Source organism: Dermochelys coriacea, chromosome 9 (genome assembly GCF_009764565.3).
Source record: "Dermochelys coriacea isolate rDerCor1 chromosome 9, rDerCor1.pri.v4, whole genome shotgun sequence".
In the NCBI taxonomy this organism is placed as follows: domain Eukaryota; kingdom Metazoa; phylum Chordata; order Testudines; family Dermochelyidae; genus Dermochelys; species Dermochelys coriacea.
This window is the reverse complement of record NC_050076.1, coordinates 11,152,084-11,175,411: the sequence shown is the minus strand read 5'-3', so window position 1 is coordinate 11,175,411 and position 23,328 is coordinate 11,152,084. Positions and strand designations below refer to the sequence as shown.

Genomic DNA, 23,328 nt, shown 5'->3' with positions numbered 1-23,328 from the left:
TGCAAAGCAATGCAACTGCGTAGGTAATCTTCTGTAATATATCTTAAGTTTGAAACAGCTGAGTGAAATGTAAAGAGGACCGATGCAGAAAGGAATAGGATACGGCCCATTATGTTTTTAATGTTCTTCTATTTGAGAGAATAGCACCGTTTTCATTATTGGTGCAAGGTTAGGCCCACTATTTATATAAAGCAAACTCTGAATACATGGTTTACCAAAGCACAGTGATCTATTTCTTGATCTCTTTTCTGCATCTGCTCTATTGTACTTTCCCACTGTCTGATCAGCTCTTGCCTTTCATGGTGAACTCTGCGAAAATCTTCAGCTGCCTTATCCAGCTCCATCTGTAAAGAAGTGAAGCCCAATTAGTAATGGTTTCTAATTTTAAGAAGTACTTCAAATACGGAAAATAATCTTCATTTGCTTCATACACAAACCTGAGCACTTATGGTTTCTGTAAGCTCATTGTCAAGAATTTTGTGTTTCTGATTAGCTTCCATAGTCATCCTTTCTACCTGTTGGGTCAGCACCTGAAATGAAATGATTTAAGGACTAACATAGTTAATTAATTATAAATAAATGCAAAGCTCTGTTACAGTTAAGTTGGGAGTTAATGAGATGACATCTATGTCATGCATTTGAAATGCATAAAAAGCTAAGGGTCCGATCCTGTAAATCTTTGCTCATGCAAGCAGCCCCAACTCATAGAAATAGTCCCTTTAACATCAATGGGACTATTTAGGTAAGCTATGGTATCTGAATTGTCTGTTCATTCAATACACATGATAGTAAAATTAGCTTTAATTTGAACAGTGTGCAAAGAACACTTACATTTATCAACAAAAATACTCTTTTCCTAAGTGATAAGCTACTTGAGAACCATCTATGAATTTTGAACTAGTTGTTTGATGAGTCTATTTTATATTTAATATCAGTCTTTCATTTCTCTAGTCAATTTTATTCAAATAGCCTTATTTTATCCTCATTGATATTAAGCAGTTCAGTTCTAGTTTAAACAGAAACATCTAAATTACTTGCACTTGTTTTTTCAGAGGGTCATATGTCTTAGATTTCTAGGATGAACACCCTATTGAATTCAGCATGAAGTTCTGTTCAAAATTTTATCCACGGTGACTACTGGCCATAATTAAATATTTATGTACTTTCAGGGTAAACTTCAGCCTTATCTAGCAGACCAAACAAATTCTAATAAGTATTAAATTGTGCATTTTAGCCCTTTATAAAAACAGTCACCTACATAACCTTTAAAAAAGAATTTAAATGAAATTTCATTGATGTACTAAATGGAAAACCATCACAGATTAAAAGTGCTGTTGAACAAAATGTCTTGCCTCTCTATGTGTCTCAGTCTACCTAACTTGATGACATGACAAATCCTTAGATGCTAAAATTGGCCTTATTTTCCTGTTGAAAATATACATATTACAATGAAATTTTTTTTAAAAATGGTGTATCTACATACTCTTAATTTCCCATCATCCTCTTGAGCATACTTCTGGATTGTGACTGCATCATTGTCTTTATGAGCTGATTCCTCTAACCAGGCCTCCAGAGCTTGCTGATCCCAGTTCATCTGGCATCTTAAGGCTTCCAGCTTCTGAGTGGCTTTGAATATATTATTCTACAAAAGTTTGAGAGAAATTAAATTTTAAGTTATGTATTATCTTTCTAAACACAAAATCAAAACAGACAATGTAAGTGGATACAGACATTTATCCTAGTCTTGGGAATTTAGTGGTGTCTGAAGACCAGACTGTTAAGTGGATTCTTTTTCTATGGCAAATGTCTTCAGTTTGAATAATGCCAGTATATGGTCCGGCATTAAAAAGAACCAAGGCAATTAAGTTTCCATAAACCTAAAAAAGCAAAATTGTCTTAACCTAAGGTGAGTGAACCTTTGGCATAAGATGCCTATTCTATTATCTGGAGTTAATACACGCTTGGTGAGAAATTGATCCAACTCATCCTTTAGCACAGTTTATGCCTCCCACACCCACCCCAACCAAAAAGCCAAATTCGGATGCTCTTACTCTAAGAGTGGTGCCAAGTGACTGAGAGGGGACTTCCCAATATGAGAGGGAATGGCAGAATCCGGCCTTGTACAGCCAGGAGGAGGATCTGGCCATTTTCAGCACCAAAGAGAGTCAACAAAAATGAAGAGAGCCAACCTGAAGGAATAAAAGTTAGCCTAATGGTTTGAAAAAAAAGAAAAGACATAGTAAGTGATTGGTCTCCAGTTCTTACTAACACAAAACTCTTAACATGTTCCTGAGCAAGGGCTGAAGGAATGGGTCATAAATATTTGTGGGACCTCACAGGCATTAGTGCTCCATCAACAAGTACTATTGTTAAAATTGTTGTCTTATGACCTCATTTGTCTAAGGAAAAAACACTACTCATTGCAAGAAGAATAGTGATAAACAGGTTACATTTTATAATATTTTTGAATCTTACTTCTTGAATATTTTTCTTTTCCCTTAAGGAAATCATCTGATTTTCCAGCCGTTGAATCTCTTTTTTGAGACGTCCAAGCTCTCTCTCAGCAAGGGCTTTAAAGTGCTCTTCGGTTTCAATTTCATTCTCTCTGGCTCTGTAAAGAGACTATAGAATAATATAGTTCATTATTTTGCATGGAATCGTTAACAGGCATTTAATACCCAATATCATTTTTATTATTTCACCAGAATCAGAACTCTAATAAAGGTAACACTGATATAAAATTATGAAATTTACATCTAGGGATTTTACAGAACTAAAATAAAAATGCGTATGGAGGCTTTTGAAATTCAGAGTCTGATTTGCACTGGTGTAAATTCAGAGCAACTCCACATATTGGTATTTGGACTTTTAGATATGGAATTAATATAAAAAAATCAATGACCTGTATCAAATGTTCTCAGATTAGCCTTCCGTATCTAGCTAAGTGATTCAAAAATATTTTATGCAAGATTCAGAATCCATTATTTCACTGTTCTATAGTTCAGAGCCAAACAACAGTACAGATAATCATATTCAAACTAGTCTCTCCATCATTATGTAGCTTTCTGTCTGAATCAGGAGGCAAAGCAGCAAAGAGTATTCTATTGTTTTGAGCTGAGATGGATTAGCTGACATAGATATTGCCACATGCCAGCTGGGTGCCTCTTTTTGTCTGGCAAAATTGCTTTAATATATTTTCCCCTATACAATACCCAATCTTTTACCTACTGGAAGTCCTTCTCTTACAGAAGAAGGAGCACATGGTGTTCTTCATCTCAATTGCTAATTAAAACTTGCATCTAGCACATTAAAATTAAGAGGCTGTTCAGCTGCAGGGAAGCCATCTATCAGCCTCTCAGTGCCCTTTCTCTTGGGTTGTATCAGTAGATTCATTATTTGAGTTTCTTCTCAGACATCCATTTGAAACCATAGGCTGTGATTTAGTGATTTGGGGGGGTCCAGCCTGAGACTCCTTAAAGGGGTTCATTTTCAGAAAGTTCTGAGCACCCACCTGTGTAAATTGGGCCCCTTTAAAGTATGTGAAGTTGGGTATCCAAAAACAGAGGCACCCTAAACCACTAATCATTTGAAAATTTGAGCCTTAACTCTTAGCCACATAACTAATCAGAGAGTTTAAGGCCTGAAGGGACCACCAACTCATCTAGTCTAGTATATCACAGGCCACCAACACCACCTCACACCTGCATACTAACCCCAACAAATCAGGCTCTCTGCAACTCCAGAGGATTCTCCAGCAGTAGGGAATAGACAATAATTTTTTGCCTCCTAAATGAGAAGTACCCTTCACAGTGGATGACAAAATGAAATCTCTGTGGAGACTCCATGAGGTAAGTCATATTTTTTTATCAGATGAAACTCTAAAGAATTGATATAGTCAAAATAAAGTTATGAAGCTGCTAAAAGCCTATCAGGAGGTCCCAGTAAAATATAGTCTGCATTTGGTAACTTTCAACAGATGCTCTTCAAATGCTTTAAGAAAGTGATTAAATAGTACTCATTTTCACAGATGGGGAAATGGAGGCACTGAAGGGTAACGTCTTTCTCCAGATCATATAGCAAATTGATGCCAGATTTGGGAACAAAGTCTAGAAATCTGATTTTGAACTGTCAAGATATGTTTACACTAGAATTACAGATCTGTGTCTGGCCCATGTCAGCTGAGCTGGGCTTGCAGAGCTTGGGCTGTGGGTCTGAAAAATTGCAGTATAGACACTTAAGCTCAGGCTGGAGTTAAGAGCTTTGGGATTCTGTGAGTGGGGCGGGTCCCAGAACTCATGCTGGAACATCTACACTGCAATTTTACAGCTCTGCAGCCTGAGCCCAACTCGGCTGACAGGGCCAGCCATGGGTAGACATTGCAGAGTAGACATACCCTCATACTGGTGTGAAACCAGTAACTCCATTGATCTGAGTGGAGTTGTTCCTAATTTATAGTGGTTTAAGTGAGGTGAGAGGCAAGCCTCAGGACTCCTGAGTCCCAGTTCCATGCTTTAAACAATAGAAAGTTACAGCATTCATTTATGCACCATTTTAGAAAAACAACTTTTTTATATCATTAATGGTATCTCATACCAAGGTCTACACTGGATCCCAGTTTGGTCCGAGTGCAATTCAAGCTGTTAATACTGATCTATAAAATCCTATAGGGTTTGGGTTCTAGATACTCAGAGACAGCCTCATTTGCTAACATGTGCATTCACAACAGCTGAGATCCCTAGATTAGATGTATGAGGATATGCATTTATCTGAAAATTTGGGCCCATATGTCCTAGTCGTATGTCTCTACAGAGTGTAAAGCAGAGTTCTCTCTCCCCTTATAGTCTTGTTTCAGTTTTCAAGAATTATGTCCCTATTAGCATTTGGCAATTAACCATCTTCTGATCAATAAAAACATTCTCCTTTTACAATTTTTTTTCCAGATTGAAACAGAGTTTTATTTTTTTCCTGGGCCAGATTTATCTATCTATTACTTCTGTAAGTACCCATTGCCAAACTATCCTAAAATCTGTGCCTTCATTCCATGCACAATAATTATTTATTCATTTTTAATTACCATAAATAATATTTTTGAGACATGCCTTCATTTGTTTCCTAAGCAAGTACTGGAAGATAAGGCTTGGAGGTCTCTCATCAGTAGTAAAATGTATTCAGACAAATAGATATGAGTACAAATTAGAGAAAAATATCAGGCAGAATTCTAAATTGGATAAGGAGGATCTACTAGTTACAACAATTTACCTGTGTAAAGTTGAACTCCTGTCTGACATTTTTCAAATGTGATGTCATTGCCTCAATACGCTCATCAAAGTCAGTCAACTGATTTTTTAGGTTTGCCTTTTCTTTCTGCAACTTTTGCAGCTGTAAAAAAACAATCTATTAGTTTATTGAATATATCTTCAGATAGCAATATATACTATTTAACAAGCAATACTTGCCTGTTTACAATATATAAACTGTATAATGTAAACCACACAAATATAGACAATATACTTCATTTCTTTAAAAATGAAGGTAGAGAAAAATAAATATAGTTGGTCTAGATAATAAAAATGTTATGTTATTTATGCCTTAAAAGATAACCCAATGTGACATGGAATTATGTTTATCATTTATTTATATAGCGTCTTTTATCCAAATGCATCCTAAGTAACCGATTATACAAAGTATAGCTCTACTCTTGCAAGTGGATCTTCCAGTGTTTAGCAGTAAGTGCACAGCAATATTACGCAGTTTACGGCAGGAACCGAAGAATACCGCATCCAACTGAAATTACCAGGGGCCAGAATGTAGTTGCATATGCTGTTGTTCAGTCATTGTATATAACAGGTGTATATTAATTTTACAAATTAAAGAAGAGCCTCATTATCCTTCTCTTGCACCTGGCACAGTCATTTTAACCAGCGCAAAGTGGGTGTGAAACCGTTATTTTTCTAATTTTGTAGCACATTACTTCCACTGTGCACTGGTGTAAATAACTGCATGAAGTGTAGGGTAACAGTGAATGAAGCCCATGTCCTGAGAGATCACGAGATCTGTACATCCGATGAAGTGAGCTGTAGCTCACGAAAGCTTATGCGCTAATAAATTCGTTAGTCTCTAAGGTGCCACAAGTCCTCCTTTTCTTTTTGAGATCTGTACAGGAAGACTAATAGGACACTGAGGTTATAAGAATGTCCCTGCATGGATCAGGACCGCAGTAAAGAACAGCTGAAGATGACAAACACAGGACCAGCCTAGAAGGGGAGGGAAGAATGAAGAGTTTGTCCAGGACATCACTTTAACCTTACTCCTCTTGTGAAAAATGCCATGGGAGCTTTACGTGTGGGTAGCCCTTGGGATTTATAACTCAGCTGTTAACAGGTGCCCCCAGTAGCACAGCACCACGCTGCTGGGCCATTGGGTCAGTGCATAGACTGAAGAGTAGCGACATGAGCCGCGGGGGGCGGGGGGCGGGCCTCTGGCCTGGGATAGATTCTTCCCTAGGGAACCCCGGGGGGGGGGGTGTTTCCCTCTAGTCCTGATGGGGGCCCCTGCCTGGGACCCGGGGAGGGGTTCGTACCCCAGTGAGCGGGCAAGGGGATGCTTCATGCCCCCCCTTCCCTGGGCGGGGATGGGGAAAGGGTTCGTACTCCGCCCCGCCCCCCGTTAGGGGCAGGGGCCATTCATGTCTCCCTCCCGCTGGAGGGGGCGGGGGGGAGATCCGTGTCCCCTCCCTCGCTGGCGAGTCGGGGCGGCGCCAGTCCTCCGGCGGGGGGTCGGGTTCCCGCCCCGTTGCCGGTGAGCCGGGAGGGAGGGGTTCGTGTCCCCCTGTCGGGCTGCAGCCTCCCCACTCACTTCCTCTTCCAGCGCCTTGTTCTCCGCGTTGGCCACGGGGATGGCGAACCCATCGTCCCAGTCCAGCTCGGCCAGGACCGAGGCGGAGGAGCCGCTGCCGGCGTCGCCCCGGCTCATGTTGGGGGCAGTGGGGTCCCTGCAGCCCCCCTCGGCACGGGCTCCGCCGCCAGCTCCCTTAGCAACGGGAAGCCCTTGGTTACGGACCAAACAGGAAGTCTCAGCGGCGGGAGGGAACCCGACTTCCGGTCACACATCCCCCCCCCCCCGTACGCGCCCATCCCCCCGACACGTCTCTATTCACCCCACCCTCTTCTCCCGGGCACTGCCTTGTCCCCTCCCCCCCCCCGTCGCAGGGAGTTCCGTGTCCCCCGGGCTGACGAGGTAGGGATTTGTTACCTCAGCGGGGGGGGCCGGGAAGGTTGCTGTGGACCCCCACCCCCGCAAGGTAGGGGAGGGGTTGTGTCCCCCCCCCCCAACGCACACACAGTGGGGATTTCATGCTGGAAAGTTGGGGGAGGCATGCCTCCCCGCCCCATAGTGAGACGGGTTTGGTGCTGGAGGATCCGAGGGGTTCATGCCCCCCCCCCCACTTTGAGGATCAGAGTCAGTCCCTCGTTGGGGGTCTTTGCTCTTCCCCAAGCCCGGGCTTTGATTATTTGATGATGGGTTGCCTCCCAGTAAGAGAGGGAAAGGGGAAACAAATCTTATTAAAGAGGTGCATTTAGGGTTGGCTTGGTGGCCCTTGTGGGGGTAGTGCCCTGTGGGGCTGTGTGAATGTGACCCACACACCTCCTGAGTGTTGTGTTCTGTCTCCTCTAGCCGCACCAGGACCGTTTAGAGATTAATGAGCCTGCTCTACAGCCTTAGCTAGGGTCCAGCTGGCTTTTAGCTCAGGCAGTAGAGGCTCATGCACTAAGCCAGGGGTGGGCAAACTAAGGCCACATCTGGCCCTCCAGCCGGTTTAATCCGTCCCTCGAGCTTCTGCTGGAAGCGGGGTCTGGGGCTTGCCCTGCTCCCACACTCCAGCCGGGGAGCCGAGTCAAAGGCTGCTCCTGGAAGCAGCACTGCTGCTGCTTCCAGGAGCTGCTTGAGGTAAGTGCCACCCGAGCCTGCACCCCTGACCTCCTCCTGTGCCCCAACCACTTGCCCCAGCACTGATCCCTCTCCTGCACCCTGAACTCCACATTTCTGGCCCCATCCCGGAGCCTGCACCTCCCCCCAGCCAGAGCCCTCACCCCCTTCTGTACCCCAACCCCAATTTCATGAGCGTTCATGGCCCACCATACAATTTCCATACCCAGATGTAGCCCTCGGGCCAAAAAGTTTGCCCATCCCTGCACTAAGCTGTAGAGGTCCCCAGTTCAATCCCTACATGAGTAATCCAGATTCAGCCCCACAACTCTTTGCCCACCAGGGCCAGCAAGAGCTGGGTGTCCTGCACAGAGGTGGTTTTCAGTTTTGAAGATTAGAATGTCGGAGGTTGTACCGCTGCCTTCTACTAGCTGGAATATCACAGCTATATGTGAATCTACACATATATGAGAGTCTTCCACGCAACTGACTGGCCTGCAAAGATGCTATAAATCCCACTAATGGAACAGCGAACAGCAATTCTTCTTGTTCTCAAATGGCAAAGGCTTATATTGTATTATTATAAATGTGCCCAAAAGTTTATTAGATGCCTCCCATAGCAGAAAGAAGAAAACAGAATTAAATTAAAAGCGCCCGGCCCCAAGCACCTTACACCTTAATTTTGGAAAATGATGCAATGAGAGAAATAGTGTGACAGTAGAGCAGGCGAGGGAGGGGGATGGGGCAACAGTAAGATTACGTACTTACTCACAGAGGTTAGTGCACAGCATAATAAAGCACAGAGAGTTCTTTTCATGAGATATATGAACACAGTGAATAAGAAGACTAATGGCCAACTTGTAGGAATTGTGAAAGACGTGGGTCTTCAGGAGGAATTTAAAAGAAGAAGGTAGAGGCTTTGCAGACGAGCTTGGGATGGTATGCCATGCATCTGGGCATGGAAGAAAGCATGGAAAAGACGGTGGGAGAAGCAGACAAACATGTCAAGGCTGCCGTTATTCAGTGTAAAGGGGCATATCAGGGTCCTGTTTTCCTTACTTGTGCTCCACGTTTTGTCAGGAGCAGTGAACCAGCAGACGTGAAAGTTTACATTTTCCAAATGTGTAGCGAGGCTACAAGGAGCATGCTTTTGGCCTCCACATGAATAATTCCACCACACCTAGCTGCACCACCTGCCCTTTATACCATTCTGGCTCTGGAAGTCATAACTGAACCCAGGAAGTCCCTGAAGTGGCAGTAAACACAGAGAACAAAAATATGCCACCCAGAGCAGTAGACATGAGCAAAACCATTCATTTAGTACAATTTCATTATCGCCAACCCCAAAAGTTCAAAAATCATGACTCAGACCCTCCCAAAATCATGAGGTTTTTTTTTTTAAAAGATACTGTATTTTTTGGTCTCTGTAACAGGCAGCCTGCCTTTTTAAGGGCCAGTAGGCCTTGGATCAGTCTGCTCTGGTCAGTTAGCCCTGCCATGCTACACGTGTATAGGACATGAAACATAAAGGAGGAAAGCCCAGCATTTCAGTGCTGAGCAGCAGTGATCTATTAAATGATACATTAGTTTTGACAACAGAATTAGTAGGTAAAGGCTGACTGGGAAGAAAACAGAATTAGCAGGTAAAGGCTAACTGGGAAGAAAACAGATTGACTGTTCCTATCTGGGGATAGGAAGCCTGGCTGAGAGCGAGGAGCTCTGTGAGAACTGTGGCTAACTAGAGCCTGTTGTGAAGTTGGGCTTAAACTGGATTGTTGAATGGACTAACTGCCCAGGTACTTATTAGTAAGTGTGGAGATAGGTGAGGCTTGCCTGTAAAGAAGGGCTGGATACTGAGCCTGGCTAGGCTGAGGATTCCTTTGTTTTGTGCTTTTGTTGTCCTTATAAGGACTCTTTTGCCCTGGAAGGTGTAGAACTTTCCTACAAGGGCAAGTCACCTCTATGGCAGGAGTAGGCTGAAGATCCTTGTGGGGAAGCTGAAGTGGAAGTGCTGAAAAGCTGTGTGTCGGGTGAGTTCTTAGTCTGTCCTTTAATTTTTGAACTCTCCCTGCTCACCCGTAGTGTGTATGGGACAATTAGGCCATGTCTACACTAGAACCCTTTGCTGACATAGATATACCTGTATACTATATTGGCTAAGCACTGCTAGGTTTACACTCGGTGCTTTTGCCAGTACAGTGATGTCTGTCAGAGGTGTGATGAGATGTGTTCCCTCAGTTATTTATCAGTAAAGCACTCTGAGTGTAGGCCAGGCATTAGTGTTCCCAAATCTCCCAAATTTATCAAGTAAAGTGACATTGCCCCCCTCCCCAACTGATGGTGCTTTATTGGCTGCCTGATGATGCGGAGCTTCCAGCTAAACTCTAACATTCTAAATAATTAATTTGGTGTCAATTCATACTACAACTACCTAGCAGTTAATTTTGTCCCAGGATCCTACATCAGTTCTGCCCCACCAGCCTCACTTCTCCTCCCTGTGCAGCTCCTGGTGTTCTTCACCCCTCTCCCACACTAGGGTAGGGGGCTGCAGCAGAGTCATCTTCTCCAGCTTTGCAGGCCTGGTGTTGCAGGGAGGTGGAGGAGCAGAGGAGCCATCCCATTATCCTGGGAAAGCGGAGCTGTTACGCCGCTAGACTCTTTCTGCTCCCTCCTTCCCGCCTCCCTTCCTGTGAGAACAGTGTCCGCTCCTGAGAGGAGGTAAGGAGAGCTCAACCTGTTTCCTTCAGCAGCCCTAATTGGCTGCTCTTCTTGAGGAGGCAAGCAAGTGGGGAGGGCAGCCAAACAGAAGGGATTTTCTTAGACAGAGCAGAAATTCACTACAGGACTGGAGCTTCTGGCCTCATCCCCAGACTGGCTCCAGCTTTAGCCAAAATCTCTTGACTCATGAAATCGAGAGTTGGCAACATGGCAGAAAACATGGAAAAGATGGCTGATTGCTATAGAGATCTTTTAATTAAATAATCACAGGTTTCAGAGTAGCAGCCGTGTTAGTCTGTATTTGCAAAAAGAAAAGGAGTACTTGTGGCACCTTAGAGACTAACAAATTTATTAGAGCATAAGCTTTCGTGAGCTACAGCTCACTTCATCGGAATGCATCCGATGAAGTGAGCTGTAGCTCACGAAAGCTTATGCTCTAATAAATTTGTTAGTCTCTAAGGTGCCACAAGTACTCCTTTTCTTTTTAATTAAATAATAATACACCCTTCCCATGAGTTGTTATGAGAATTAGTTAGATAATTATTGGGGGAGCTGGTAGCCATTTACTGTTAAGGTTTCTTGACACTTCTCATAATAAGACCCTGTTTTCAGTTGCTTATAACTTTGCCGAACTTTAACTGTTTGGGCTTAAACCTTCCATGCTGTGTGTCTGACTCAGACTGATTACTTTTTGGAAAATTTCAGCCCGAATGGTTCATTTGTTTCCAAGAACAAGGCTGGGAGTAAAATATGATACGCCCATTAAAACATTTTTTAGTGGCCATTTCTTTGAAAAGCTTTAGAACCCTCATGCTTTGGAGCAGGCATAGGCACTGACTCCGTGGGTGCTCCAGGGCTGGAGTACCCGCGGGGAAAAATGGTGGGTGCTGAGCGCTCACCGGCAGTTCCTCTATCAGCTTCCCCCCTCTCCTCCCAGTGCTTCCCACCCACTGGCAGGCCCCACAGATCAGTGCTTCCCCCTCCCCTCCCCTCCCCGCCCCCTGCACCTCCTGCCTGCCTCAAACAGCTGTTTCGCAGCGGGCAGGAGGCTGGGAGGTAGGAGGAGGAGTGAAGATGTGGCACGCTTGGGGGAGGGGCGGAACTGGGTGGGAAGAGGCAGGGGATGGGACTTTGGGAGAAGGGGTGGAGTGGGGACAGGGCCTGGGTCAGAGCCGGGGGTCGAGCACCCCCCTGCACTTTGGAAAGTCAGCAGCTGTGGGAGCAGGGATTTGAAAATTGTCAGGGATTTGCCTTTTGCCATTCCCATGAAAATCTAGCCAAATTTGGTCAAGCTATAAGCCTCTGAAAAATTGCAGTTTGCACATGTTTAGAAGATGCTCCTTAGATTTTGGCAGCTACATCCCCAAAAATTAATTGGAGGTTCTAGGCTGCTGTGGGCTGTGCCAGGTCTGGCTGCAGGTGCCCAAACTGGGAGCAGGGAGACTCTCTCTCTCCTGTGTTCTCAGTGATCCTCCTGCAGGGCCTAGGCAGCAGGGAGGAGGAAGCTGTCACAGAGTTGGGGGTCTGATTTTGCCTACCTGACAAACAGATGTAGAACCGTGGAGTCTGGAACCCCAGGGAGATGGGACTGTAGATTTTAAAAACAAAACAAAACTCTGTTTTGATTCTTCCACAGGACATTTCACATATCTGACTTTTTGTTCCAATTTGGAACTTTTTTTTTCAGAAATGTGACTTTTTTAAAGGATGGATGTGCCAGTTTTCATATAGCTTTAATTGTGATACGGCCTTTAAGTACATGATCATATTCTATTTTTTCCACGGGAGGCCTGCCTCATTCAGTGCACAGGTTAGACCTGCTCTGGGAATCAGTCAGGACTGTTTATTGAAGGAGGCTGTTGTTTGTAGGATGTTTGCTCTATTTGTTGCAGAAGTTGAAAGCTGTGAAGTGAAGGAGGCAGGAAGAGAAAGGATGGTCTCAAGGTGAAGGCAATTGAATGCTCCCCCAGAAAACTGCATTCTATCCCTGCCTCTGCCACAGAGTTCCTATGTGATGCTAGACAAATCACGTAAACCTAACTTTTCACAGATAGTCACTAAATGTGTGTTCCTCGTTTTTGGGTGCCCAACTTAATACACTGGGAACTGATTTGCAGAAGTGCTGAGCGCTCATAGCTGCAACTGAAGTCATTGTGAGCTATGCTTTGAACACTTAAATTGTTCTATTTGAGCATAAGCTTTCGTGAGCTACAGCTCACTTCATCGGATGCATGCATCCAATGAAGTGAGCTGTAGCTCATGAAAGCTTATGCTCAAATAAATTTGTTAGTCTCTAAGGTGCCACAAGTACTCCTTTTCTTTTTGCGGATACAGACTAACACAGCTGCTACTTCGAAACCTTAAATTGTTCTGTAATGCCAAGGCATCTCAAATTGTTCATCTAAAATTAATGAACATTTTTAACCTTTATTTCTCTGGCCCTCAATTCACTGTCTATAAAATAGGGATAATACCACCCCCACATTTCACAAAGGTGTTGTGAAAATCAATTAATTTTTGTGAAACACTCAGATATTATGAGGAAGTTTATAATTCTGTTTTCAGAGCAGCATTTGAACAGTGTGCAGTAAATAGGGGAGGCAAACACTGAACAATGAAAAGAAAACAACTATTAAGTAGCTGCTCATGGACTGAGCATCATTCATCCTCTGCATTGAATTAGACAGAGCCCCCATGGAAAAAAATAGTATCTGATCATGTCATTAAAGTACATATACACAAGGAAGCTGAATTAAGGTTGCACAGGAAATTTTAATTCTTGAATGTCCTAATTTGCTTGACATTGCAACCTTAGTAATGTTCTTTTGACATATTTGTACTATTTATATAGTGCCTTGAAAATATAAAATGCTAAATCAGTGCTAAGTATTATTTCATGATATCCATGGAAATTCCATATCTATGGATTTATCTGAGCCCTGATGCTGACTAAATACATCACTATAATAAGCTTTGGAGTGTATGACTGTTTTCTATCTTTGCCTTGTGGAAATATATTCTGTACATGTCCGTCATGCATTTTTACACAATATATTAATCCAGTAGATGGTGCTGCGTGTCTATATATTTCAGTGTTTGTTTTTTTAACAAGAATTCAGTTGTCAAGCTCCTCTGTTTAAAATGGAGAGCGTGATTCCTAGTGAAAAAAACAAACAGAAAATGCTTCCTTGCTGGTAGAATCTGTGGGTGCAGTATTAGAGCTTTATGGAAGAAAAGAGAAGTAATTTTGAACAAAATAAGACTATAACTTGACAAACAATTTCCCCAGCTTATTCTCCCTCTGAAATTATTGAATCTTTGGTTACACAGACCACTATGTTCATTTATTCAAAATATATAACTGCAAAACCACAGTTATTCGGCTTTGTAAAGATTCCAAGTTTCTATTGTATCTAATAAAAATCCAGTTTTAGACTTACTAATTCTGATTATGCTCAGTGCATTAAACAGCACATATGCATGAAAATAAAGCTTTTCATGATGGTTTGGTTTCTGATAATGACTATGGAGGTAAATTTGTTACCTTAAACAGAGAGAAAAAACAAATGTGTAGACATTACTTGAAAAATGTCTGCACTCTGTATAGGTCAGCAGGAAAAACAATATCTTATTTAAAAGGCTGTTGCCAGGGCATTTTAAAACCAAAGCTACAGGGTTGCAAATTAATAAAAATAAACCAAAAGATAATATATTTTACATATGGCTCCTTTCATCTGGTGACCTCAAAATGCTTCCCAGCACTCAGGGATGGAAGTATTTTTAGACCTGCTTTACAGATGGGTAAACTGAGGTGGTAGCAAAATGAAAGAAGCCAAGAATGGGAAAAAGAGATTATGGGAATAGCAGGAATGAGGAGAAGAAGAATTGGAAGATATGAGAGTAGAGATGCAGGGTTGACACTGCAAAGGTTCTTGCATTGTTATCTGATTTGAGATGAATATAAGTAAATACAAGGAATCAGGAAGAAGTCATGGTATTAACTAAAAACAACAAGGAGTCCGGTGGCACCTTAAGACTAACAGATTTATTTGGGCATAAGCTTTCGTGGGTTAAAAAAACACTTCTTCAGATGCATCTGAAGAAGTGGGGTTTTTTTTGTTTTTTTTTACCCACGAAAGCTTATGCCCAAATAAATCTGTTAGTTTTTAAGGTGCCACCGGACTCCTTGTTGTTTTTACACCAGTATTGTTATTCCACCATCCCTAAATGAAACAAGCTATACTGGTAAAAGTGCAGTTGTGCTGATTCAACCGTGTCTACACAGCTACCCACTAATATTGGTTTAGGCTCCAGCTTTGCCAGTATACAAGTGTCTATAGTAGCAGCACTTTCCCAGTATAGTATATTGATTTACTTTCAGCAGTGAGGGGCTCGTAGTTCAGACATGACCTTAGTTATGGCTAGGAAGGTGGAGAGCTGTCTTTATAGCGTCTGTTAGCATCAGCCAGTTGAGGGCACCAAGACTGCAGTCAGATCTATGTCCAGTGATCAGATAGTACATTTTCAAAACATTATTCAGAAAGTGTTCATGTAAAACCCATTGCTAGGTTTTATTTAATAACCTTCTAACCCCCACACTCTCTCCTCCCCCGCCCCTGTGTTCCTCTAATGTCTTTTACAGCTCTTGCTGCACAGTTTGAAGCCTTAGAGCTGTATTCATCAATGACTCACACCCTTGCTTAGGGGCCAATTTTCATAGAAGCTATATAGGAAAATCTTGAAATGCACCTCTCCCATGCAGTGCACAAAATGATTTTTGTATTCATTACTATTCTAAATGGACTTGTTGCCCTTTGGAAATGTTCAGTTATTAGTTATGTGTGTGTGCGTGCACAGAACTTAGAGGCCATGTTTGAGTGCTCTAAAATAAAAATGTATCATCATTATTATCATTGACACTAGTCAATTGAAAGGTAATTACAGACCTGGTTAGGTTGAGTGGCAGCAGGCAAATGCAGAGGAGTTAGGACTGATCTGGTTTAGGTTAACAAATACCATAGACTCTTAAGCACTAAACTTATTAAAAAACATCCTCACACTTGATAATGATTAGCAGCCTTATCAGGAGTTTTAGGAGGGAAGCCAAAGACTGACTATAGGCGACTGAACTGCTCTCTCACCTCTCCAAATTATTTCTCAAGGTCAAGGTTAAAGCACATTCCTGGAGCAGTGAGGGGAAACTTACTCCTTGCACTAAAAAAGCCAATGTTAGAATTTACCCACTCAAACACCTAACCCTTGCTGGTGACGGCATCATGAAAATGGTTAGCCATAACAATATTTCTGATAAATCACTTTTAACAGGGAGGAATTTCTGTATTAAAGAACTGTAAACCATAGAAAAATTGTTATTTATGCAGAGGAGGCTATCTTACCTCAGAATTACTTTTAGGAATTTTGGGGAAGAGACAGAGCACTTGATTCTCCACTGTTTTGCCCAGTGTGTTGTTGTGGACACCTGTACAAAGTGGGCCTGAATCACCACAGCATTAATTTAGTTACTCCTCTGTAAACAGATATAAAATGACAATGCAAGGTACAGTCAGTGAAGAAATAGGCCCTGGCGGAGATAAAGACTGATACATCATGTTTATCCAGAGTAGCACTGGTGTTCATGTTCAGTAATTCCATCCATTCAAACACCTTTATTCATAGTCTAGACAGATTTTTTTTGAGCTTCATTAACACTAATGTGGCATCTTCCAATAAAGAATCTCAAAGCACTTCTGTAATCATTAATTGGTTAAGCTGTACAATATTTTTGTAGGTATCATACCTAATAAGGCTACCCTAAAAGTGAATCTAATGACTCACCATAGGCTACACAGCAGCTGTCGGATGCAGGAGTAGAACCAGGTTTCCTGCTTCTAAGTCATATGCTTTAACCGCTCGACTCTGCTGCTTCTCGTGCTCTTTTTAGTTCCAGTATTTCAGGTTGTGATTAGAAACGTAACCATTACTTTTTCTGTTTGTCCAACAGAATGAGAGACTCCTTCTCCAGACTGGGGATGTGTCTGACGGAAATTCATTTCTGTACCCAGGCAGCTCTGGTGAGTTCTTCTGGGACCTGTGTTACAAAGATCTTTTGGGATTTAGCTATATAAATTATGCTCTTTACCTAAATGAGTGCAGCTACAGCAGCCTTTCTGCTTGGCCAAACAGTTTCCTGCATTTCAAAATAGCCAAAGAAGCAGCACACTATTCCTATTTATTTGTATTACAGTAATATCTAGACACCCTTAGCCCCATTGTGGGTACATACAAATAGCAGGACAGTCCCTATTCCAATGAGCTTACTGTGTAAATAGACAAGACAGACAACAGGTAAGAGAAAAGGGAGTATTATTACCCTCATATTATAGATAGGGAAAAGAGAATTTAAGTGACTTGCCCAAGATCACGCTGGAAGTCTGTGGCAGATCAGGGAATTCATCCTGTCTCCTGAGTCCCGGTGCAGTTCCTTAACCAAAAGAAAATGAACGGGTTAAGAGGGAGAAGGCTGCTTTTATAAAATGCACAAATCCGAGGTAAAATAACCAGCTACCAAAGGGAGAAGAGCTAGATATTTTAGTCACTTTGAATAACAAACCTACACCTACAAGATATACAACTTTAATACTGAATTATTGCAAATGGATATACTGAAAGTTAATGAAGGGGAAATATAGGGTAAGGCAGTAAGGAAGCATGCTGTATGATAGCTTGTCACAGTTGAACAGTGCATACTGTAATTTTATGTGGAGAATAAAGCCTGTGCTATTACGAAGCTGGATTCTGAATTCTGCCAGGCTAACGTAGCAAATGTGCATCCCTTGCATGTGGCCCAAGAAGATTTGGTTTGCCCTTCTTGGCTCTCTTGCTGTTAACATTAAAGGAATTGAAGGCTACGCTGCAGAGAGGTGGGTGGGTTTTGTCCTCTGAGCTGCAACACTCCACCTAATACCAAGGTAAATTTCTAGAGAGTATTATTTAGCCACTGCCAATCACCTGCTTCTCAGCAGAAGTTTGCCTTCCTCCCCTTATGTGCAGACTAGGAGACAAGAACTATTACTTGCTATTTACTTTGGGAAACAAATTGTGCCCTATATATGAAAGTAATTGCTGTTGTGTTTATGATGTAGCTGGTACTCAGTTATTCGATAACAGAGTATGTCCATCCCATATAGAATACTCATCATTGTAATGGGTTCTACAAACCCCATACTGAGCATAGACTGAAGAGGGAGGAGAGTCTCTTCTGTTTACAAGCAAGCAGCTTGATTACAACCCCACACAGTTGCCAGAGCTGCCAATCATGGAGGCAGGCACCCACAGCTTCAACCAATAGAGGAAACAAGTCCAGGGGAGAGTAAAGAGAAGGAAAGGGAGGCAGAAAGACCTGGGATTGAAAAGCGGTGACAGCCCTGCCCCATGCTGCCTCCAAGAAAACAGCCAGGTGAGTGAAATGCTGATAGAGCTGAATGAAGTGCTGAAGGGACAGAGTGAAGACCTGACAGATTTAATTGGAGGTGAAGGTCCAGGAACCGACCTGACTGAGAGCAAACTAAGGAGGGTCAGTCAGGAGAAGCTGAGACCCGTTGAGAGACCACACTAGGAGACAATGACAATCAAACATGTATTTAAGTCATGAATGCATTTTACCCCCATATATAGCATAGCACAACAAACCAAGTGGAGGTTGCCTTCCTGTGCATCATCAAGGATTGTCCTGTCAGAGGCAGGATGCCAGACTGAATGGACAAATAATATGATCTAGTGTGGCAAATCTTGTAGTACCATCAACCCCAATTCAAATGGTTTTATTCATTTGGATGTGATTGAGCTGGGAGGCTACAGTTTTCTATAACAGTGATAACCCTGTATCATACTCTACAACCTTAGTCCAAATGAGGGTCATATCCCCTCCCATATTTCCAGGGAATAGTGATGAAAGGGGTGCAAAATTGATTCCTTTAGGCTAAAATCTGACAAAAGGAGGCAGTGTATTATCAAGTCCCTTACCCTCAACTATCTTTCTCCATATTTCTGTGAACTGAAGTTGGATGTATGGCTGGATGCTGAGGGACTGGGGATGGCAGAGCTGAGGGAGAACCACCAAGACATTTTTTGCAGTAAAAGCCATAGGGACTTTTTGCAGTAAAAGCCCACAGAAGGAGCCCTGATCATATGTTCTAAGCCAGTGTGTTACATTTATGTTAGATTATGCCTATCCTTTCCCTAAATAAAATGAAATTAAACCCCAAATCAAACAAATTAGATGTATGATCATTGATCTGACTTCTACTCCTTTATTTGCACAAAATACTCATTCTGTGCCTGTATGTTGTCCGTTTAGATTGTAAACACTTCAGGGCATGTGCCATTCATTCGTACCTCTGCAAGGTATCAAGTTCACTGTTGGCACCTTGCAAATAGGGCTAGTTTTTCAGAAGTACTAAGCACCCACAGCTCCCATTGACTCTGAAAATCAGGCCTCTAACCAATATTAATTAATTTACAAAAACTCCTTCTTTTAAATCACCCTTGAAGGAGGTGCAGGATGGGCCAGCCCAGGACAGGGAGGCTGAAAGAGTCATGGTGTCATGAGGAATGAGGAGTCTGAAGATTACTACAGAGTTTCTGGGATCTCCATAGAGAAACACTGGCTTTCAACAAATAGGGGTTTTTCCTGTATATCTGGTGAGATTTGTGGGCTAGAAGGACCACACAGCTGACCACTCCAAGGCCAAGAACCTCCCAAACCAAGCATAGGATGCAACAAAAACTCTGCAGCTATAAGGCATTAAATTTATAATGTGTTCATGGCTTCCTCTATATACTATGCAGGGCTGGCCCTAGACCAAATGGTGCCCCAAACGAGGAGCGTCTTCAGCATTTCCCCCCCCCCCCATTTGTTAAACTTTTGAATATCTTATTTTTATTGTATTTGTAGCCTATTTCACAACTTTGATGCATGATTTGCATGCATGATTTATCCCTGTCATATAAGATGATAAATTTTCATGCTAGGATATGTAAATCTGTATTTATTCATACCATATATAAGCAAATAAAAAAAATTCATTTCCTCTAAGCTTATAGAAACTTTTTAATTTTAAGAATAACTGAAATGTACTAACATCAAGAAATTGAACTGTGCACCAGCATTGGACAGTAGTAAATAGTGTTACAGTAGGTGACAGCCTAAGAATGTTAACTCTAGTCCTGTAGGTCAAAAAATCTCACCTTTGCCCTTGCGAACTGAAGCACAGCGTCAGAGAGATTTTCAATAAAATAGCAAGCGATGTAAGTCTCTTGTTGGCCATTGTCGATCGAAGATATGTTTTAGTGAGCCTGAGCTTTGACAAGCTGTGTTCACCACTCATGACTGTGACCAGCAGCATGAGCAGAAACCTCAAAGCTATACACACCTTAGGAAAAATATCTTTCAGTTCTGCATTATGAGTGAATTGGAGAACTGGGAGCGGAGAGCGCTTTCCATGTTGCAAAATGTGACCGATGATGTCCAATTCTACACAGAAGTCTTTATCTTTGGTGTCCAAACATTCCCCATATATCATCCTCCGGTGAAGATTCATACAATTGTTCAGAAGTGTTTTCCTGTCTGCTGGCAGCTTCTTAAGGTCATACAACCCTGCCCCCCACCCCACCCACAGGTCTTTTTGTGGTGCTTCATTTGTCCAAACCTTTTTTCGATGGGCACTTGAGCAGTGTTAGTGAGCGAGCAAAAAAACTCCCTCTTGAATTTTTCTTGCGAGCTTCCCATCACCTCATTTCTGCCCTCATAACCAAACTGTGTCTTCTTCTGGTGAATACGAGTTTCCCTGAAGACAGGCTCATCTCCTAAGTTTTCCACTATTTCTTTGGCATTTGATGGCATCTTCAAACCCGTTGTCTCTATAGGCCACAATGAAATCAAGGCAGCTTCTCATCAAAGTAGCAGTGGTCACGATGTTCATTGACTTGAGTTTGTAATGCCTTGCTTACAATGTTTACTTGGAACAGGCTATCATGCAAAACCACAACTGAGACCAGAAATTTGAAGTCAGTGATCTGGTTTGCCAGGCTTTGCACGTTGTGTCAGTTTCCGGCCTTGGCCTTACTCGACTGTGCCAGTTCATAGAATCATAGAATATCAGGGTTGGAAAGGACCTCAGGAAGTCATCTAGTCCAACCCCCTGCTCAGATCAGTTCCATCAGGGTGCTGGAAACTTCAGTCATTTGGTACCTCACTGGTCTTATGCTATCAATGAGGCTCTCCCAGCAAGTGTGGCTTAGCTGCTTCACAGTCAGATTTGTGATATAAGCCGTGAGGATCTTCCACCTGATAGTTGAGACTGAAAACAGGACGTATATCCTTTGCAGTGCTCTGAAGAGAGATAATGAATCTAAAGAAGATGATACTGCATCTGACACAACCAGGCTGTGGGAATGGCAGCCACAAGGCCAGAAGAAAGCTCTTGGATTCAGCGCAAGGATCCTTGCCTGGACACCACTGTTTCTTCCCTCCATGTCCTCACCATTGTCATAGACTTGGCCGCAGCAGTCCTGAAGCTTTATTTTATTCTCATTCAAATTGTTCATAAACAGTTCTTTTTGATTGACTGGCAATGCCCCGCCCCTTATATACCTGCGAGGGCATGGCTGACTATGGCTGGAACTAGGTTCCATGAGATTCTGCAAAGCTCCAGAACATTCTAGGAAGTTGTGAGAAATGAAACTACATACGGAATACTTGAAACATTTTATTTCAAACATTCTATTTTCCCTTTTGTCACTAACAACAAAAACAGCGCCGTAAGCATGGTGCTGCTCAAGCCCAGCACACCAGGTGGTCACCTGCCCCTAAACTTTCCCTGATAGTATGACCAATGTCTCTGTTAACCATTCTCTCTAGGGAAGTGTTTCCCTCTCTCTCTCCTCTTTTAATTCAGTCTTCATTGGCAGAAGAGTTGTAATCCATGATATTTAGAGAAGAATAAAAATGAGATGCAAAACACAATATAAAGAAGGTCATTCTTATCCTATCTCTCAGGATAAATAGCAAAGCAGGTTTTAATTACAAAATGATACCTTTTCCCATTCAGTATCACATCTCCTCTCTTTATACACTGAGTAGCTGGGAGACTCAGTTTTAAAGAATGTTTCTGCTTTCGGTCCTCCTGAATCTTAGCTTGGAATGAGATGGTGTTGTCCTCCCCGGTGATCAGCTGGACATGGTACATTGGTGACTTGTCTTGTGGGATAGTCAGCAAATTCCTGGAGCAGCTGCACAATAGTTTCAAGCTTTTTCTGCCTTTTACCAGCTTATTGGGTTTAGGTGTCTTACTGCAGAGACAACAGACCTTCTAAGAAAATGGCAAGGTTAAGGGTTACCTGAGTGGCCATACCCTGGTGTAAAACAGGAATACCTCAGGTGAAGCCAATGGAGTTATGCTTATGTGAAATTGATGTAAGAGGAGAATTGGGCTCATAATGTAAGGACAGAGCCATCCCAAGTGTAACTGAATCCTCAAGTGACTACAACCTCTCAGATCTAGCTGAGCCTTCTATGTTTGCATCCCCCTGGTTAAGAACATAAGATTGACCATAATGGATCAGACCAATGGCCCATCTAGCCCAGTATCCTGTCTTCCGGCAGTGGCCAACGCCAGGTGCCACAGAGGGAACGAACAGAATAGGTAATCAAGTGATTGATCCCCCGTTGCCCATTCCTAGCTTCTGGCAAACAGAGGCTAAGGACACCATCCCTGCCCATCTTGGCTAATAGCCATTAATAGCCACTGATGGACCTATCCTCCAGGAATTTATCTAGTTCTTTTTTGAATCCTGTTATAGTCTTGGCCTGCACAACATCTGACTGATTGGCGAGGCCCCGTTTCTCTTTTTTGAAATCACATGACTTTAATAGGATTCTCGATGCTTGTTTTGGCAGGTTTCCCATTAAATGATCCAAGGTCCTTGGACAGTAGTTACTTGTTTGTTTCTCAGCAGTTCTGTTTCTTGTGGAAGGGACTTGACTTTCTTCCTACTGGCACATGCGGAGCCCGAGAATGCTGTGCGTTGTCAAGGCAACAGAATTTGCTTGGGCAGCAGCAGGAGAAAAAGAAACAAGAACATCCTCCACAGGACCAAGTCTTATCCGATGTCATATGAGCATGTGATCTAGTCCGCTCAATGCGACCAGTACCTATTTACTAGTTAGAAATGGCAGAGACCGCTCAAATGTTTGTTTAGTGTGATGGAGTATAAATGCTACAAAACACCATCTAAAATATTTGCAGATACGTGGCACAATTGTGCCTTCGCTTCAATACACTTGCTATGCTGTGTAAAGGTATCACATACCAGTAAGGAAATGCCTCCATAAATCAAATGCTTTTAAATCATTTTTCTCAGATAGTTCTGTTCATTAGATATTCTTTCAGTTTGGCAGTTTTATTGTTATCCACCGCGCCAGAAGAATAATTCCTGTTGATCTTTGTTATCTGAATCTCAGTTTTTATGTTATTCAGTTCACTTCCCCTCAATTACACAATTTGTTTCTCACGCTGGCCAAACTTTAAAAAAAAAAATGGGCCAGATTCTCAGCTGGTATAAATCAACATAGCTCCATTGAAGTCAGTGTGCTATGCTAATTTATACCAGCTGAAGAACAGGTGA

The 23,328-nt window shown here is 42.4% G+C and overlaps 1 protein-coding gene and 1 long non-coding RNA gene across 4 annotated transcripts in view; one reads left to right on the top strand and one right to left on the bottom strand.

Annotated features, from left to right (window-relative positions):
* Positions 1–7,082, bottom strand: part of CCDC39 (coiled-coil domain containing 39) — a 28,905-nt gene extending 21,823 nt beyond the window's left edge. For both annotated transcript variants that reach the window (XM_038415316.2, XM_043492452.1), the window contains exons 1-6: positions 6,856–7,082; positions 5,260–5,379; positions 2,476–2,622; positions 1,484–1,642; positions 438–530; positions 216–344 (exon numbers count right to left, since the gene is read on the bottom strand). In XM_038415316.2, the coding sequence (XP_038271244.1) occupies positions 216–344; positions 438–530; positions 1,484–1,642; positions 2,476–2,622; positions 5,260–5,379; positions 6,856–6,972 (765 nt within the window). In that variant the 5' untranslated portion in view covers positions 6,973–7,082. The remainder of the gene's footprint in view (positions 1–215; positions 345–437; positions 531–1,483; positions 1,643–2,475; positions 2,623–5,259; positions 5,380–6,855) is intronic.
* The window catches only part of LOC119860999, a 71,692-nt gene continuing 51,803 nt past the window's right edge, over positions 3,440–23,328 (top strand). The window contains exons 1-3 of one of the 2 annotated variants that reach the window (XR_005294725.2): positions 3,440–3,848; positions 16,646–16,715; positions 17,832–18,100. This is a non-coding gene — a long non-coding RNA (uncharacterized LOC119860999). Of the gene's footprint in view, positions 3,849–9,737; positions 9,957–16,645; positions 16,716–17,831; positions 18,101–23,328 lie in introns of those variants that run through there. The other variant, XR_006274298.1, reaches the window with a different exon arrangement.